This window comes from Mobula hypostoma, chromosome 24 (assembly GCF_963921235.1).
Source record: "Mobula hypostoma chromosome 24, sMobHyp1.1, whole genome shotgun sequence".
Taxonomy (NCBI): domain Eukaryota; kingdom Metazoa; phylum Chordata; class Chondrichthyes; order Myliobatiformes; family Myliobatidae; genus Mobula; species Mobula hypostoma.
In genome coordinates this window covers 715,792-735,000 of record NC_086120.1, presented here as the reverse complement: position 1 = coordinate 735,000, position 19,209 = coordinate 715,792, and the positions used below count along the sequence as shown (strand labels likewise).

Here is a 19,209-nt window from a genome sequence, read left to right as displayed (position 1 = left end):
GAATTCTTTGAAGAGATAACAAGCAGGATAGACAAAGGAGAATTGGTGGATGTTGTGTGCTGGGATTTTCATAAGGCCCTTGACAAGGTGTCACACATGAGACTGCTTAACAAGCAAGGTATTATAAGAAGGATGTTAGTATGGATAGATTGTTTGGAGGCAAAGAGTGGGAATAAAGGGAGCTTCTCTGGCAGGCTGCCAGTGACTAGTGGTGTTCCACAGGGGTCTGTGTTGGGACCGATTCTTTTTAAGTTATATGTCTATCATTTGGATGATGGAATTGATGGCTTTGTGGCCAAGTTTACAGATGACATGAAGACAGGTGGAGGGGTAGGTAATATTGAGGAAGCTGAGAGGTTGCAGAAGGACTTAGGCGGATTAGTAGAATGAACAGATCAAATACAATGTCAGGAAGTTTATGGTCATGCACTTTAGTGGAAGATATAAAAGTGTAGACTATTTTCTAAGTGGAGAGAAAATTTTAAAATCTGAGGTGCAAAGTGCTTGGGATTCCTGTGCAGGATTCCCTAAAGGTTAAGGTGCAGATTGAGTCTGTGGTAGGGAAGGCAAATACAATGTTAGCTTTCATTTCAAGACTAGAATATAATAGCAAAGCATTTGATGGCTCCGAGCTTGCACTCAATGGAATTCAAAAGGATGAGGGGGGATCTCATTGAAACCTATCGAAAATTGAAAGACCTTGATAGTGTAGATGTGGAGAGAATGGTTCTTATGGTGGGAGAGTCTAGGACTAGAAAGCACAGTCTCAGAATAGAGGGGCGTCCATTTAGAATGGAGATGAGGAGGAATTTCTTCAGGCAGGAAGTGACAAATCTGTGTGACAAGTGACAAATCGTTGCTACAGGTGGCTAAGGAGGCCACGTAACTGGGTAAATTTAAGGCAGAGGTTGATAGATTCTTGATTAGTCAGGGCATGAATGTTATGGAGAGAATGTAGGAGATTGGGGGTTAGAGGGAAATGGATCAGTCATGAGGAAATGCAGGAGCAGACTGGATGGGCCAAAATAGCCTAATTTTGCTGCTATGTCTTATGGTCTTATAGACTTGATTAAACTTTAGTTCCTCAGTGCCAGCCTCTCCAGTGAACCATTGGTCCCAGAAACTGGACCAACAAGGAGGTTGTTTGGTACCTTACCCAAACAAAGATCAGGATCATGGGGTTGAAGTGCACCAGAGCGGAGCCTGACCACCCACTTCCCACGGAGTAAAGGGGACGAGAGAAGAGGTGGCCAAAGTTGATTGGAAAGGGACAGTATAGAGATGATGGCAGAATAGCAATTGCTGGAGTTTCCGGGGGCAGTTCACTGTGGACAGAATAGATACATCCCAAAGATGAAGAAGTAGTCTAAATGAGGCAACTGTGGCTGACGAAGAAATTCAAACACAGCATAAAAGCAAAAGAGAGGGCATGTAATAGAAACAAAAATAATGGGCAGCTAGAGGGTTGGGAAGCTTTTCTAAAACCAGCAAAGGGCAAATAAAAAAGCCATAGGGAGAGAAAAGATGAATCATGAAGATGAAATAGCCAATGATATAAAAGAGCATACAAGGACCTTTCTTCAGATACATAAAGAGTAAAAGAGAGGTGAGAGCAGATATTGGACTGCTGGAAAATGTTGCCGGAGAGGTAATAACAGGGGACAAAGAAATGCAGGTGAACTTAAGAGTATTTTGTTTGAGTCTTCACTATGGAAGACACTAGCCACTAGCAGAATGCCAGAAATTTGAGAGTGTTAGGGGACAGAAGTGAGTATAGTTGCTATTACTAAAGAAAAAGTGCTTGGGAAGCTGAAAGGTTTGAAGGTAGATAAATCACCTGAACCAGATGGACTACACCTCAAGGTTTTGAAAGAGGTATCTGAAGAGATTGTGGAGGCACTACTTATAAGCTTTCAAGAATCACTAGATTTTGGAATGGTTCTGGATTACTAGAAGATTGCAAGTGTCACTCAACTCTTTAAGCAGAAAGGCAGGCAGAAAAAAGGAAATTATAGGCCAGTCATCCTGACTTCAGTGGTTGGGAAGACGTTGGAGTCAATTATTAAGGATGAGGTATCAGGGTACTTGAAGGCACATGATAAAGTAGGCCAAAGTCAGCATAGTTTCCTTAAGGGGAAGTCTTGCCTTACAAATCTGCTGGAATTCTTTGAGGAAATTACAGGTAGAATAGACACTGGAGAGTCAGTGGGTGTTGTTTACTTGGATTTTCAGACAGCCTCTCACGAGAGGGTGCTCAGCAAGATAAGAGCCTATGGTATCACAGGAAAGATATTCTCATGGATAGAAGTTTATCTGGTTGGCAGGAGGTAAAAGTGGAAATAAAGGAGTCCTATCCTGATTGGCTTCCAGTGATGAGGTGTTCCATAGGAGTGGGTATTGGGGTACTTCTTTTCACTATACATGTCAACAATTTAGGTGACAGAATTGATGGCTTTCTGTCCAAGTTTGCAGATTATACATAGAAACATAGAAAACCAACAGCACAATACAGGCCCTTCGGCCCACAATGCTGTGCTGAACATGTACTTACTTTAGAAATTACCTAGGGTTACCCATAGCCCTCTATTTTCTAAGCTCCATCTACTTATCCAGGCATCTCTTAAAAGACCCTATCGTATCCACCGCCACCACAGCTGTTGGCAGCCCATTCCACGCACTCACCACTCTCTGCGAAATAAACTGACCCCTGACATCTCCTCTGTACCTACTTCCAAGCACCTTAAAACTGTGCCCTTTCGTGTTAGCCATTTCAGCCCTGGGAAAAAGCCTCTGACTATCCACATGATCAATATCTCTCATCATCTTATATACCTCTGTCAGGTCACCTCTCATCCTCTGCCACTCCAAGGAAAAACGGCTGGGTTCACTCAACCTATTCTCATAAGGCATGCTCCCCAATCCAGGCAACATCTCTTCGGCACCTTTTCCACAGTTTCCACATCCTTCCTGTAGTGAGGTGACCAGAAGTGAGCACAGTACTCCAAGTGGGGTCTGACCAGGGTCCTATATAACTGCAACATTACCTCTTGGCTCTTGAACTCAGTCCCACAGTTGATGAAGGCCAATGCACCATATGCCTTCTTAACCACACAGTCAACCTGCTCAGTAGCTTTGAATGTCCTATGGAATCGGACACCAAGGTCCCTCTGATCCTCCACACTTCCAAGAGTCTTACCATTAGTACTATATTCTGCCAACATATTTGACCTACCAAAATGAACCACCTCACACTTACCAGGGTTAAACTCTATCTACCACTTCACAGCCCAGTTTTTCAACCTAACCATGTCCCGCTGTAACGTCTGACAACCCTCCACATTATTCACAACAGCCCCAACCTTTGTGTCATCAGCAAATTTACTAACCCATCCCTCCACTTCCTCATCCAGGTCATTTATAAAAATCACAAAGAGAAGGGTTCCCAGAACAGATCCCTGAGGCACACCACTGGTCACTGACCTCCATGCAGAATATGACCCGTCTACAACCACTCTTTGCCTTCTGTGGGCAAGCCAATTCTGGACCCACAAAGCAATGTCCCCTTGGATCCCATGCCTCCTTATTTTCTCAATAAGCCTTGCATGGGGTATCTTGTCAAATGCCTTGCTGAAATTCATATACACCTCATCTACTGCTCTATCTTCATCAATGTGTTTAGTCACATCCTCAAAAAAATCAATCAGGCTCGTAAGGCACGACCTGCCTTTGACAAAGCCGTGCTGACTATTCCTAATCATATTGCCTCTCCAAATGTTCATAAGTACTGCCTGTCAGGATCTGCTCCATCAACTTACCAACCACTGAAGTAAGACTTCACTGGTCTATAATTTCCAGAGCTATCTCTACTCCATTTTTTGAATAAAAGAACAACATCTGCAACCCTCCAATCCCCTGGAACCTCTCCCATACCCATTGATGATGCAAAGATCTTTGCCAGAGGCTCAGCAAACTCCTCCCTCGACTCCCTCAGTAGCCTGGGATACATCTCCTCTGGTCCCGGTGACTTATCCGACTTGATGCTTTCCAAAAGCTCCTGCACATCCTATTTCTTAATAGCTATATTCTCAAGCTTTTCAGTCCACTGTAAGTTATCCCTACAATCGCCAAGGTCCTTTTCCGTAGTGAATACTGAAGCAAAGTATTCATTAAGTACCTCCCCTACCTCCTCCGGTTCCATGCACACTTTTCCACTGTCACACTTGATAGGTCCTATTCACTCACGTCTTATCCTCTTGCTCTTCACATACTTGTAGAATGCCTTGGGGTTTTCCGTAATCCTGCCTACCAAGGCCTCCTCATGACCCTTCTGGCTCTCCTAATTTCATTTTTAAGCTCCTTCCTGCTAATTTTCTAGATCTCTATCATTACTTTTTTTTTAACCTTTCATGAGCTTTTCTGTTCTTCTTGACTAGATTTTCAACAGCCTTTGTACACCATGGTTCCTGTATCCTACCATCCTTTCCCTGTCTCACTGAAACGTACCTATGCAGAACACCACACATATATTCCCTGAAAATTTGCCACATTTCTGCCGTACATTTCCCTGAGAACATTCACTCCCAATTTATACTTCCAAGTTCCTGCCTGATGGCCTCATCGTTCCCCTTACTCCAATTAGACATTTTCCTAACTTGTCTGTTCCTATCCCTCTCCAATGCTATGGTAAAGGAGATAGAATTGTGATCACTATCTCCAAAATACTCTCCCACTGAGAGACCTGACACCCGACCAGGTTCTTTTCCCAGTACCAGATCAAGTACAGCTTCTCCACCTATACAAAGATAGGTGGAAAAGCAGGTAGCGTTGAGGAAGCAGGGAGTCTGCAGAAGGACTTGGACAGATTGGGAGAATGGGCAAACAAGCGGCAAATGGAATATAGTGTGGGGAAGCATATGGTCATGCACTTTGGTAGAAGGAATAAACGCATAGACTATTTTCTAAATAGGGAAATAATTCAAAAATTAGAGGTGCAAAGGTACTTGGGAATCCTCATGCAGGATTCCCTAAAGGTTAAATTGCAGGTTGAGTCGGTGGTAAGGAAGGCAAATGCAATGTTAGCATTCATTTTGAGAGGACGAGAATATAAGAGCAAGGATGTAATGTTGATGTTTTATAAGACATTGATCAGACCTCACTTGGAATACTATGAGCAGTTTTGGTCCCCTTACCTAAGAAGACGTGTTGGCATTGGAGCGGGTTCAAAGGAGTACATAAGAATGATTCCAGGGATGAAAGGGTTTGATTATTCTGGGCCTGTACTCACTGGAGTTTGAAGACTGAGCAGGGATCTGATTGAAACCTATTCAATATTGAAAGGCCCAGATATAATGGACGTGGAGAGGATGTTTCCTATATAGTGGGGGAGTCTAGGACCAGAAGGCATAACCTCAGAATAGAGGCACATCCATTTAGAATGGTAATGAGGAGGCATTGCTACAGACAGCTGTGGAGGCCAGGTCATTAAGTATATTTAAAGTAGAGGTTAATAGGTTCTTGATTAGTCATGGTGTCAAAAGTTATGAAGAAAAGGGAGGAGAATAGGGTTGAGAGGGATAATAAATCAGCCATGATGGCCGCGCTGAGTGGCCTAATTCTACTCCTATGTCTTATGCCATGGACTTTAGATTGACTCAGGCAGCAGAAGTGACGATCAGCCTAGAGGGGTGTGACCTGCTGCAGGGGACTCTCCCCACCCAAGGGATATCTCTGTGGGAAACTCCAACCAGAGGGTATCTGTGGGGCACTCCTCACCCATGGGATGTTTCTGTCACAATTGCCCACCCAAGGCGGAGTCTGAATATTTCCTACCCCGGGGGGGGGGGTACCTGTGGGACATTCCCCATCCCAGGGATGTTTCTGCGGAACACTGTCTGAAGTACCAAGCAGACTGGTGTGCCAAGTGCCCGTGCCCTTGGATGTGCCTGCCGTCATGTTGTGGTCTTGTGTTTTGCAGCGCGGGCCATGATGCTGTTTTCCTGTATTCCACTGCCAACAATCCGGGCTCAGCTGTCCAAGTTAACCGACCGAGCTTCCTACGGTAAGAATGTGTTCTCTAGCTTTCTGAGATTCATCTCATGGATGCATTATTTCCTTGCAACAGTGATAGAAGCTATTCGGCCTATCAGGTGGAATCTCGGCCATCCTATTTCCCACTCTATTACATTCATTCTATTCTCCCCCTCCCCATTCACCCACCACCGCCCAACACACATGCAGCTGGAGGAGCCTCTCAGGGAGTGTGTGCAAACTCCACATGGCCAGCAGCCGAGAACTCATCACTAACATTCCTCTGAGGTCTCTGGTTCAATCATGAGAGTGTCTGATGGAGTCCCACAGTCCCATCAACCATCTGGACCATGACCTCCACATCCACCCGCTCAACACACTGCCCTCTCTTCCAATCAGCTCCTGGAGACGAAGACCTGCATCTTGTCCACTGCATTCCCAATGTCAGCCAGTCCACTCACGGATTGGCCCTCCTGTCACATCAACAAACAGAGCAGACCCTGTCCTGCTGTTTCTTCCAGAAATGCTGTCAACCCTTTCATTCCCTCCCCATCATATCAACCAAAGGCTGTCCCACCTTCCGAATGCATCGAATGCAAAGAGATTTTGCACATGGTGGAAATCCTGAGGAACACATACAAAATGTTGGAGGAACTCAGCAAGTCAGGCAGCATCTATGCAGGGAATAACCATATCAAGCTGTGGCCCATTGTTAGGACTGGAAAAGAAGGGGGCAGACCAGAATACGATGGTGGGAGGAGGGTGAAGAGTACAACCAGACAGGTGAGGGGGAAGATCTCTTTTTCCAATGCCCTATCTGGTTACTCTCTCACCCTTTCTCATCTGCACACACATCCCTTCCTAGCCTCTTATTTCATCCCCCTCGGGTAGCCTCACCTATCACCTGCCAGCTTGTACTCCTTACCTTTTTATTCTGGCTTCTGCCCCCTTCCTTTCCAGTCCTAATGAAGGGTCTCAACCCAAAATGTTGCCAGTTTATTTCCCTTCACAGGTGCTGCCTGACTTGCTGAGCCGATCCAGCATTTTGTGTCTGTTCTATTTGCATCATGCATTGGCCATCCCTCCTCCTATCCCATGAACTACACTGCAGCTGGTGGTTCTGAACTGGCTTTCCCTTCATCCTTGACTAACCACCCCACTCCCCCAAACCCCAAGGTTACTCTATGTAATTTAGAGGTGATTTCAGCACCACATCTGGCCAGGGACGCTAGGGTAACATCGGATTTCAGATTTCAATTCTCTGTAAGAAAGTTTGTACATTCTTCCTGTGAGTCCCTGTGTTTCCTCCGGGTGCTCCAGTTTCCTCCCACAGTCCAAAGACACACTGGTTAGTAGGTTAATTGGTTATTGTAAATTGTCTTATCATTAGGCTAGGGTTAAGTCGGTAAGTTGCTGGGTGGTGTGGCTCATTGGGGCGGAAGGTCCAGTTCTACACTGTATCTCTAAATAAATAAATAGCTAGATAAATCGTTTTCCCTGAGCTGAGTGGTCCAGGGTACTGCCTCCAGATCAGAGCCCCATACACGCTGTGCTCCAGGGACAGGAAAGTAGCCTGATGGTAATGCCTCAAAGTTTAAAATCAATTTATTATCAAGGTACATATATGTCACCATATACAACCCTAAGATTCACTTTCTTGCAGGCATTCACAGCATAATAAAGAAATGCAATAGAATCAATTAAAACTACTCTCACAGAATGACAAATAACCAATTTGCAAAAGCAGGTAAACTGTGCAAATAAAAAAAACAAATAACAATAATAAACAAACAGTAAATAAATAAGACTGAGGACAAGAGTTGTAGTGAGTCCATAGGCTGTGGAATCAGTTCAGTGTTGAGGTGAGTGGAGTTATCCACGCTTGCTCAGGAGCTGGATGGTTGATGGGTAATAACTGTTCTTGAACTTGGTGGTGTGGGACCTAAGACTCCTGTACCTCCTTCCAGATGGCAGCAGCAAGAACAGAGCATAGCCTGGAGGATTGGTGTCCTTAATGATGGATGCTGTTTTCCTGCGGTAAAGCTCCTTGTTGTTAGAAAAGAAAAAAACATAGAAAAGCCTACAACACAATACAGGCCCTTCGGCCCACAAAGCTGTGCTGAGCATGTCCTTACCTTAGAAATTACCTAGGGTGAATCATCGCCCTCTATTTTTCTAATCACCATGCACCTGTCCAGGAGTCTCTTAAAAGACCCTATCGTATCTGCTTCCACCACCATCGCCGGCAGCCCATTCCACATGCTCCCCACTCTCTGTGTAAAAAAACTTGCCCCTGACATCTCCTCTATACCTGCTTCCAAGCACCTTAAAACTGTGCCCTCTCATGTTAGCCATTTCAGCTCTGGGAAAAAGACTCTGACTATCCACACGATCAATGCCTCTCATCATCTTATACACCTCTATCAGGTCACATCTCATCCTCCGTCGCTCCAAGGAGAAAAGGCCAAGTTCACTCAACCTATTCTCATAAGGCATGTTCTCCAATCCAGTCAACATCCTTGTAAATCTCCTCTGCACCCTTTCTATAGTTTCCACATTCCTTCCTGTAGTGAGGCAACCAGAACTGAGCACCTGTGCACAACAGTGGGGAGGGCTTTGTCTTTCATTGAATGGTCTGTATCTACTACTTTTATAGGCTTTTCTGTTCTTGGGCATTGGTGTTTCCATACCAGACTGTGAGGCAGCCAGTCAAATACTCTCCACTGTGCATTTATAGAAGTTTTCAAAGTTTTGGATGACATCCCTAATCAGCACAGTTTTCTATGGAAGTAGAGGCACTGCGATGCCTTCTTTGTAATGGCATATGCTGGCCCCAGAATAAATCCTCTGGTATGATAATACCAAGGAATTTAAAGTTACTGACCTCCACCTCCAATCCTGTAAGAGGACTGGCTCATGGACCTTCCTATAGTCAGCCTTGGTTATGCTGATGTTGAGTGAAAGGTTGTTCTTGCGGCCCCACTCAACCGGATTTTCAATCTCCCTCCTAAATGTCAATTCATTGCCACCATTGATTCAGCCAACAACAGTGGTATCATCAGCAAACTTACAGTAAATATGGTATTGAAGCTGTACTTAGCCTCACAGTCAGAAATATAAAGGGAGTAGAGCAGGGGACTCAGCACACAGGCCTGCAGTGCTTCTGTGATGAGCTGGAGTACCGGCAGGTCCCCCTGTGTAGAATGTCAATGGGAGGTCAGCTGGAGCTTCACTCACGACCTGGAGTCAGAAGACTATAAGATATGGGAGCAAAATTAGGCCATTTGGCCCATTGAGTCTGCTCCACCATTCAATCATGGCTGTTTCAGCCCCATTTTCCTGCCTTCTGCCCTGGACCCAACCTCGTCCAACAGCAGTGCTGAGCTCTGACACATGGCATCTCAACAGGTGAGCTTAAGCTTTGCTTGTTGCCCATAGAGGCACCCATGGCTCCAGATGTCAGTGGTCCAGAGGCCGTGTGTGGGTGGGGGGAGTGGTAGGGGAAATGAGCAAGAACATTCTAGTCCCTCTACTACCTCTGCATACAGTGGAAAAGTGTACTTGGATCAGTAGTATTATTAATTTTACTCACTCCATGTTCTATTTTCAATGCCTTTGACTTTCCCTCAGGTTCCATCTTTGCCTGGCTTCAGACTGCCATGACCCTGACGGATGCACTAACTGCACTCACCTTCAACAGCCTTTACATTGCTTTCCTGGAGTGGTATAGTGGCTTCTCTCTGCTCCTGGCTGCTGCAGTCTGTTGGCTCAGCACTGTCCCAATTGTGTAAGTACACATCTCATACCGTAAACAGTCCTGAGGATGCTAAGGGTCTCATCTACTGTCCATTTCCTCTGTAAATGCTGTCTGAGTTGCTCCTGTGCTCTGTGCATCTGCTGTGTCTCTTGTATCTCAGTAGCAGGGATAAGGCAGCCAAGCCCTGTGGTTCCAGAGACCATGGCCGATCCTGTACTTTGGTACAGCTGCCATGTCCTCTGACAGCCCATGAGCCCAGGACCGGACCTACGATTGTACACTCCTTCGTGTTCAGTGAATCCTGATCTGTAAGGGCATTGTGGATTTTGCTTTGACTGACGCAAGGTGATGGGGAAGGGGGCATTGGGACTGATTCACATCGATAGAGTGGAGAGAGACAAGGGGTGGAATTGGTGATTTACTCTGGCACCGATGATGGACAGATTGCTGCCATTTGCTGCCAGAGTTATGACATTTAACCCTTTAGTGTCTATGCTTCTACTGCAGGATATACAGCTACACTCTGAGAAAGAGAGATGACAGCGAGGGCTCTCACACAAACTCCACTCAAACAATGGCCGTCGATAACTTCTCCGATGAATTCTCTACCGCCTCATCCTCACAGTGAGATGATGGATTGAAAACACCACTGGATCTGTCAACCACCGTATTAAAATGTCTCAGTGGATAATGAGGCATTCTGAAATTGTTAATAAAGTTTAAAGTTCTCTATTACTGTGCTATAGAAACAACTCTAGGCTTTAGGTGTGGAGCCCCCTCCTAACAATTCTGTTGATTACAGTAATAAATTGCATTGGAATACTGGACAGCAATGGTATACTGGATCACCAGATGACAGTAATAATCAGGATTATCAAATCATGGTAATATACTGGATTATCAGTGCAAAGGATTACATTTCAATTACCACATAGATGAATCTCAAGCGTGAGATACTGCACTTTGGGAGATGGAATGAAATGGGAAGAGGCAAGACCCTCAATGTACAGAGGGATGTTGGAGTCCAAATCCATAGCTCCCTGAAAGAGCCTACACATGTTGATAAGGTGGTAAAGAATAGAGACACAAACTTCCTTTATTAGTTGAGGCACTGAGTTCAAGAGTCACACTCACAGCACACTGGAGGAACTCAGCAGGTCGGGCAGCATCAGTGGAAAAGATCGGTCGACGTTCCGGGGTCCACTGATGCTGCCCAACCTGCTGAGTTCCTCCAGCGTGCTGTGAGTGTTGCTTTGACCCCAGCATCTGCAGATTATTTTGTGTTTACGAGTTCAAGAGTCAGTAAGTTATGCTGCAGGCTTATGAAACTCTGGTTAGTTCACATCTGGAGTATTGCTTTCAATTCTGCTTGCTCATGATAAAAAAGATGTGGAGGCTTTGGAAAGGGTGTAGAAAAGGTTTACTGGTATGCTGCCTGGATAAGAGAACATGTTGGACAAATATGGGTTGCTTTCTCTGGAGCAGCGGAGGCTAAGGGGAATTCTGACAGAAATTTATAAAATTATGAGAGGCATGGATAGAGCAGACAGATGGTATTTTTTCCCAGGACTGAAATCTCTAATACCAAAGGGTATGTATTTAAAGTGAGAAGGCAAATGTGGGCTGTATGTTTCTTTACACAGAGTGGTGGATGCCTGGAATTGGTTACTTAGGGTGATATGGAGGCTCATGAATTTGCAGAGAATGGAGGGATATGGGCATTGTGTAATCAAAAGGGATTGGTTTAGTTAGACATTCGGTTAGTTTACCACAACATCATGGGCTGCAGGGACTGTTCCTATGCCACAGTGTTTTACATAGAACATAGAACATAGAGCATAGAATAGTACAGCACAGTACAGGCCCTTTGGCCCACAATGTTGTGCCGACCCTCAAACCCGCCTCCCATATGACCCTCCACTGTAAATTCCTCCATATACCTGTCTAGTAGTCTCTTAAACTTCACTAGTGTATCTGCCTCCACCACTGACTCAGGCAGTGCATTCCACGCACCAACCACTCTCTGAATAAAAAACCTTCCTCATTTTATGTATATTGTTGAACAGTTGAGTACTAAGATACCCTAAAAGAATGGTATCATTAAAAGTGAACATGTCATGGAGTCATATAACACAGAAACAGATCCTACTAAACTAGCTCACCTACACTAATCCCATTTCTCACCACTATAAGCAAATACTTCTTGGCCTTGCCTAATTAGTTTTTGAGTGTCTCCTAAATGTATCTGATTCCACCACGTCTTCTGACAGTGTGTACCACATATTGATCACTCTCTATGTAAAAGATATTTATGCCTCAAATCCCCTTTAAAATTCCTTCTTCTTTCCTTAAACATACAGTATGTCCTTTTGTTTTGTGATATGCCTATCACAATAAAAAGGTTCTGACTATCTACCTTATTTATCTCGTAACTTTCTACACCTCTATCAGGTCATCGCTCAGCCTCCCTCATTCCAGGAGAAAAACACTCAGCCTATCCAATCTCGCCCATCAACCTCAGTCCTCCAAATCCAGTCAACTTCCCAGTGAATCTCCTCTCCATTCATATCCTGCCTATAATACAGTAATGCCAGAACAACATACAAAATTCCCAGTGCTGTTATAGAGTCATAGAAAAGAACAGAACAAAAACAGGCCATTCGGCCTTTCTAGTCTATGCTGAACCATTTAAACGGCCTAGTCGCATCGACCTACACCTGGACCATAACCTTCCATAACCCTGCCATCCATGTACCTATCCAAACTCCTCTTCAGAGTTGAAATCGAGTGCCCATACATCACTTGCACCGGCAGCTCCTTCCACACTCTCACAGCTAAAGTCCACATTGACAACCTCCACTACCTTGCCTTCAACATTCCAGGTAACTTCCTCAAAAACCTCTATGAGATTGGTTACGATGACCTGCCACACATAAAGCCATGCTGACTGTCCCTAATCAGTCCCTGTCTAAACAAATATTTATACATCTGGTCCCTTAGAATATCTTACAATTGCTTTCCCACTACTGATGTCAGGCTCACCAGCCTGCAATTTCCTGGTATCTGTTTAGAGCCTTTCTTAACAGTGGAACAACGTTAGCTATCCTCCAATCCTCCGGTAGCTCACCTGTTGCTAAAGGATGGTATAAATATCCCTGCAACTTGTGCATTTGCCACCCACAGGGTCAAGGGAATACCTTGTCAGATCCTGGGTGTTATGTTTTGTAACTTCAAAACATTAAACTAATTCAAATGAAGACACTGGAGTCACTTTCTTCGCCGTCTGTAATGGTCCTACCCGTTATTTCATCCTCCGTCGGATTCACGCCTGCAATCGCCGTTTTTTTGACTTTGTCATGTTAGGCAAAGATTGCAAGATCCTACATCTACGGACTGCAGAGCCTGCCGGCCCCGACGCTAGCAGGCATGAACTTTCAATTGCGGCACCTGCCATTGATCTCGGCGGCTCCAACACCTCAGGACATATTCAAAACCCGGACTCCAGCAACGACCATGGACACATTCGAAGTGATTGTGCAACCACCAACTGCGACTCCAGCCTTGAACTCCAGGCCGGGTCTTTATGTGCTGCTATTGTGACTCCCGTCTCCCCTTCCCCCACCACCACTCCGCAGCCCCGTCTTCCTCAGATCCCACCGTCAACTCCTGGGCCCTCAGAGGCTCCATCTTCCTCTCACCCCAACCCTCCCCTCTCCATTGACACCCCCAGCCTCCCCCCTCCCCCCTCTGATCCCAGCTCTCATCCGTGCCGGGTCTTTACCATCCCCTCCGACCTTCAACTGTCGGAGGCAGAACGCTCTGTTCTCAGTAAGGGTCTCACGTTTGTCCCCCTTCGCCCACACCTCAGCGAGTTCCGTGTTCGCCACGATGCGGAACTCTTCTTCCGCCGCCTCCGTCTCCGAGCCTACTTCTTCGGCAAGGACTCTTCCACCCCCACCGATGACCCCTTCTCTCGTCTTCAACCCTCCTCTTCTTCATGGACACCCCGCTCTGGTCTTCTGCCTGCTCTGGATCTCTTTATTGCCAACTGCCGACGGGACATCAACCGTCTTGACTTTACCGCACCTTGTCCCCATTCCAACCTCACTCCTTCGGAACGCTCTGCTCTCCACTCCCTCCGCACTAATCCTGACCTTATTATTAAACCCGCCAATAAGGGGGGTGCTGTTGTAGTCTGGCGTACTGACCTCTACCTTGCCAAGGCACAGCGACAACTCGCGGATACCTCCTCTTATTTACCCCTCGATCGTGACCCCACTAAGGAGCACCAGGCCATTGTCTCCCACACTATCAACGACTTTATCCGCTCAGGGGATCTCCCATCCACTGCTACCAACCTTATAGTTCCCACACCCCGCACTTCCCGTTTCTACCTCCTACCCAAGATCCACAAACCTGCCTGTCCTGGCCGACCTATTGTCTCAGCTTGCTCCTGCCCCACCGAACTCATTTCTGCATACTTCGACACTGTTTTATCACCCCTTGTTCAATCCCTTCCGACCTATGTTCGTGACACTTCTCACGCTCTTAAACTTTTCGATGATTTTAAGTTCCCTGGCCCCCACCGCTTTATTTTCACCATGGATGTCCAGCCCTTATATACTTCCATCCCCCATCAGGAAGGTCTCAAAGCTCTACGCTTCTTTTTGGATTCCAGACCTAATCAGTTCCCCTCTACCACCACTCTGCTCCGTCTAGCGGAATTAGTCCTTACTCTTAATAATTTCTCCTTTGGCTCCTCCCACTTCCTCCAAACTAAAGGTGTAGCTATGGGCACCCGTATGGGTCCTAGCTATGCCTGCCTTTTTGTTGGGTTTGTAGAACAATCTATGTTCCGTGCCTATTCTGGTATCTGTCCCCCACTTTTCCTTCGCTACATCGATGACTGTATTGGCGCTGCTTCCTGCACGCATGCAGAACTCGTTGACTTTATTAACTTTGCCTCCAACTTTCACCCTGCCCTCAAGTTTACCTGGTCCATTTCCGACACCTCCCTCCCCTTTCTAGATTTTTCTGTCTCTGTCTCTGGAGACAGCTTATCCACGGATGTCTACTATAAGCCTACTGACTCTCACAGCTATCTGGCCTATTCCTCTTCTCACCCTGTCTCTTGCAAAAGCGCCATCCCCTTCTCGCAATTCCTCCGTCTCCGCCGCATCTGCTCTCAGGATGAGGCTTTTCATTCTAGGACGAGGGAGATGTCTTCCTTTTTTAAAGAAAGGGGCTTCCCTTCCTCCACTATCAACTCTGCTCTTAAACGCATCTCCCCATTTCACGTACATCTGCTCTCACTCCATCCTCCCACCACCACACTAGGAATAGGGTTCCCCTGGTCCTCACCTACCACCCCACCAGCCTCCGGGTCCAACATATTATTCTCCGTAACTTCCACCACCTCCAACAGGATCCCACCACTAAGCACATCTTTCCCTCCCCCCCCTGCATTCCGCAGGGATCGCTCCCTACACAACTCCCTTGTCCATTCGTCCCCCCCATCCCTCCCCACTGATCTCCCTCCTGGCACTTATCCGTGTAAGCGGAAGAAGTGCTACACATGCCCTTACACTTCCTCCCTTACCACCATTCAGGGCCCCAAACAGTCCTTCCAGGTGAGGCATCACTTCACCTGTGAGTCGGCTGGGGTGATATACTGCGCCCGGTGCTCCCGATGTGGCCTTTTATATATTGGTGAGACCCGACGCAGACTGGGAGACCGCTTTGCTGAACACCTACGCTCTGTCCGCCAGAGAAAGCAGGATCTCCCAGTGGCCACACATTTTAATTCCACATCCCATTCCCATTCTGACATGTCTATCCACGGCCTCCTCTACTGTAAAGATGAAGCCACACTCAGGTTGGAGGAACAACACCTTATATTCCGTCTGGGTAGCCTCCAACCTGATGGCATGAACATCGACTTCTCTAACTTCCGCTAAGGCCCCACCTCCCCCTCGTACCCCATCTGTTACTCATTTTTATGCACACATTCTTTCTCTCACTCTCCTTTTTCTCCCTCTGTCCCTCTGAATATACCTCTTGCCCATCCTCTGGGTCACCCCCCCCGTCTTTCTTCCCGGACCTCCTGTCCCATGATCCTCTCGTATCCCCTTTTGCCTATCACCTGTCCAGCTCTCGGCTCTATCCTTCCCCCTCCTGTCTTCTCCTATCATTTTGCATCTCCCCCTCCCCCTCCAGCTTTCAAATCCCTTACTCACTCTTCCTTCAGTTAGTCCTGACGAAGGGTCTCGGCCTGAAACGTCGACTGCACCTCTTCCTACAGATGCTGCTTGGCCTGCTGCGTTCACCAGCAACTTTGATGTATGTTACACTGGAGTCAATGTGGGTCTAACTTCAGTTTTACTTTAAGCAAGGCTCACATATCACATGGTAATGTGATGATGTATGCTATTCAGGTATTGATACATATAACCTATAATGAATTATTTTATTGCTTAATCTAACTAAATATATATATACGAGATTACAAAATATTAAATACACAACATAGCTACCTGCTTAGCTATAAACTTCAACTCAATAGAGAATGCATCTCATGTTTAAGATTTTTACTGCTATGCTGTAGGTATTTCATTTTAGCAGTTCTGTAAGAGAAGTCTGTTCTGCTTTCAGCCTGTTTGGGTATGAGCTGAGATAAGGGGCCTTGTTGTTCAACTTCAGAATGTGATGTCAGCCAGTCAGGGTGGTGGAATTGGGAGAAGGTTTTGGAGAACACTGGGTGGTGTTTTTTGTGAGGGACTCTGTTGTGGTTGAGGTGTTTGTTGGTGGGAGCTGGGTGAAGACAGAAGGGTGAGGAAGCCATCCCTGTTGCACAAGGTGCTTTGTGCAGATGAATGGCTTCAAGGAGGAAGGACTTATACTCCGGTGGAAGAGCCCATTTGTTCGAGATGGATTTTGAGCGACACTCGGAAAATGCAGTGTGTATATTGAAAACAATAGCTACTTGAAGATTTGAACTGTGTATATGTGACTGTTTAAGTATAATGGGCCATGTCTGTTTAAGTTAATATTCTTAAATATACTTCTTTATAATTGTATGCAGTGTATGATCTGTTATTTCTTGCCAATGGGCAATTGTAGGGGAGCAGTAAAACACACAGCATTCACACAAGCCAGGGTTTGGGTGGGCGAGACATCCCCACCTCACAGGTTTGGCGGGACCAAAGTTGTATACACCCTAGATGTACGAAGCCCGAGAAAGGTGGGTTTCTTGCCATGAAGTCCTGTGGCAAGGGGTTAACAAGCTGGATTTCCAGAGATGCCTCTTTTTGCATTTTGTTACTTGTAAAAACACCATCCCCTTCTCTCAATTCCTCCGTCTCCATCGCATCTGCTCTCAGGATGAGGCTTTTCATTCCAGAATGAAGGAGATGTCCTCCTTCTTCAAAGAAAGGGGCTTCCCTTCCTCCACCATCAACACTTCCCTCAACCACATCTCTTCCACTTCAAGCATGTCTGCTCACACCCCATTCTCCTGCCACCTTACCAGGATAGGGTTCCTCTTATCCTCATCTACCACCCCACCAGCCTCCATGTCCAGCAAATAATTCTCTGGAACTTCTGCCATCTCCAACAGGATCCCACCACCAAGCACCTTTCCTTCCCCTCACTTTTTGCTTTCCACAGGGACCGCTCTCTATGTTCTCCTTTGTCGATTCATCCCTCCTCATTGATCTCCCTCCTGGTACTTATCATTACAAACAGAACAAGTGCCTACCTGCCCCTACACCACCTCCCTCACTACCGTTCAGGGCCTCAAACAGTCCTTCCAGTTCAGGCGACAAAAAACTTACCCCTGACCTCTCCTCTGTACCTACTTCCAAGCACCTTAAAACTGTGCCCCCTCATGTTAGCCATTTCAGCCCTGGGAAAAAACCTCTGACTATCCACATAATCAATGCCTCTCATCATCTTATGCACGTCTATCAGGTCACCTCTCATCCTCTGTCGCTCCAAGGAGAAAAGGCCGAGTTCACTCAACCTATTCCCATAACGCATGCTCCCCAATCCAGGCAACATCCTTGTAAATCTCCTCTGCACCCTTTCTATGGTTTCCATATCCTTCCTGTAGTGAGGCGATCAGAACTGAGCACAGTACTCCAAGTGGGGTCTGACCAGGGTCCTATATAGCTGCAGCATTACCTTTCAGCTCCTAAACTCAATCCCACGATTAATGAAGGCCAATACACCGTATGCCTTCTTAACCACAGAGTCAACCTGCGCAGCAGCTTTGAGTGTCCAATGAACTCGGACCCCGAGATCCCTCTGATCCTCCACACTGCCAAGAGTCTTACCATTAATACTATATTCTGCCAACATATTTGACCTACCAAAATGAACTACCTCACACTTATCTGGGTTGAACTCCATCTGCCACTTCTCAGTCCAGTTTTTCATCCTATCAATGTGCCGCTGTAACCTCTGACAGCCCTCCACACTATCCGCAACACACCGAACCTTTGTGTCATCGGCAAATTTATTAACCCATCCTTCCACTTCCTCATCCAGGTCATTTATAAATATCACGAAGAGTAGGAGTCCCAGAACAGATCCCTGAGGCACACCACTGGTCACCTACCTCCATGCAGAATATGACCCATCTACAACCACTCTTTGCCTTCTGTGGGCAAGTCAGTTCTGGATCCACAAAGCAATGTCCCCTTGGATCCCATGCCTCCTTACTTTCTCAATAAGCCTTGCAAGGGTTACGTTGTCAAATGCCTTGCAGAAATCCATATACACTACACCTACTGCTCTACCTTCAACAATGTGTTTAGTCACATCCTCAAAAAATTCCATAAGGCACGACCTGCCTTTCACATGTTGACTCTTCCTAATCATATTATGCTTTTCCAAATGTTCAGAAGTCCTGCCTCTCAGGATCTTCTCCATCAACTTACCAACCACTGAAGTAAGACTCCCTGGTCTATAATCTCTACTCCCTTTTTTGAATAGGGAACAACATCTGCAACCCTCCAATCCTCAGGAACCTCTCCCATCCCCATTGATGATGCAAAGATCAATGCCAGAGGCTCAGCAATCTCTTCCCTCGCCTCCCACAGTAGCCTCGGGTACATTTCGTTCAGTCCTGGTGACTTATCCAACTTGATGCTTTAAAAAGCTCCAGCACATCCTCTTTCATAATACATACTCAACTTTTTCAGTCCACTGTAAGTCATCCCTACAATCGCCAAGATCCTTTTCCGTAGTGAATACTGAAGCAAAGTATTCATTAAGTACTTCTGCTATCTCCTCTGGTTCCATACACACTTTTCCACCGTCACACTTGATTGGTCCTATTCTCTCATGTCTTATCCTCTCGCTCTTCACATACTTGTAGAATGCCTTGGGGTTTTCCTTAATCCCGTCCACCAAGGCCTTCTCAT

General features: G+C 46.1%; 1 protein-coding gene across 1 annotated transcript in view; it reads left to right on the top strand.

Moving 5' to 3' along the window:
- LOC134337210 (solute carrier family 46 member 2-like) overlaps positions 1–13,224 on the top strand; it is a 22,036-nt gene extending 8,812 nt beyond the window's left edge. The window contains exons 2-4 of the mRNA XM_063032038.1: positions 5,975–6,058; positions 9,658–9,814; positions 10,292–13,224. Coding sequence (XP_062888108.1) covers positions 5,975–6,058; positions 9,658–9,814; positions 10,292–10,412 — 362 coding nt within the window. The 3' untranslated portion in view covers positions 10,413–13,224. The remainder of the gene's footprint in view (positions 1–5,974; positions 6,059–9,657; positions 9,815–10,291) is intronic.
- The last annotated feature ends 5,985 nt before the right edge of the window (positions 13,225–19,209 follow it).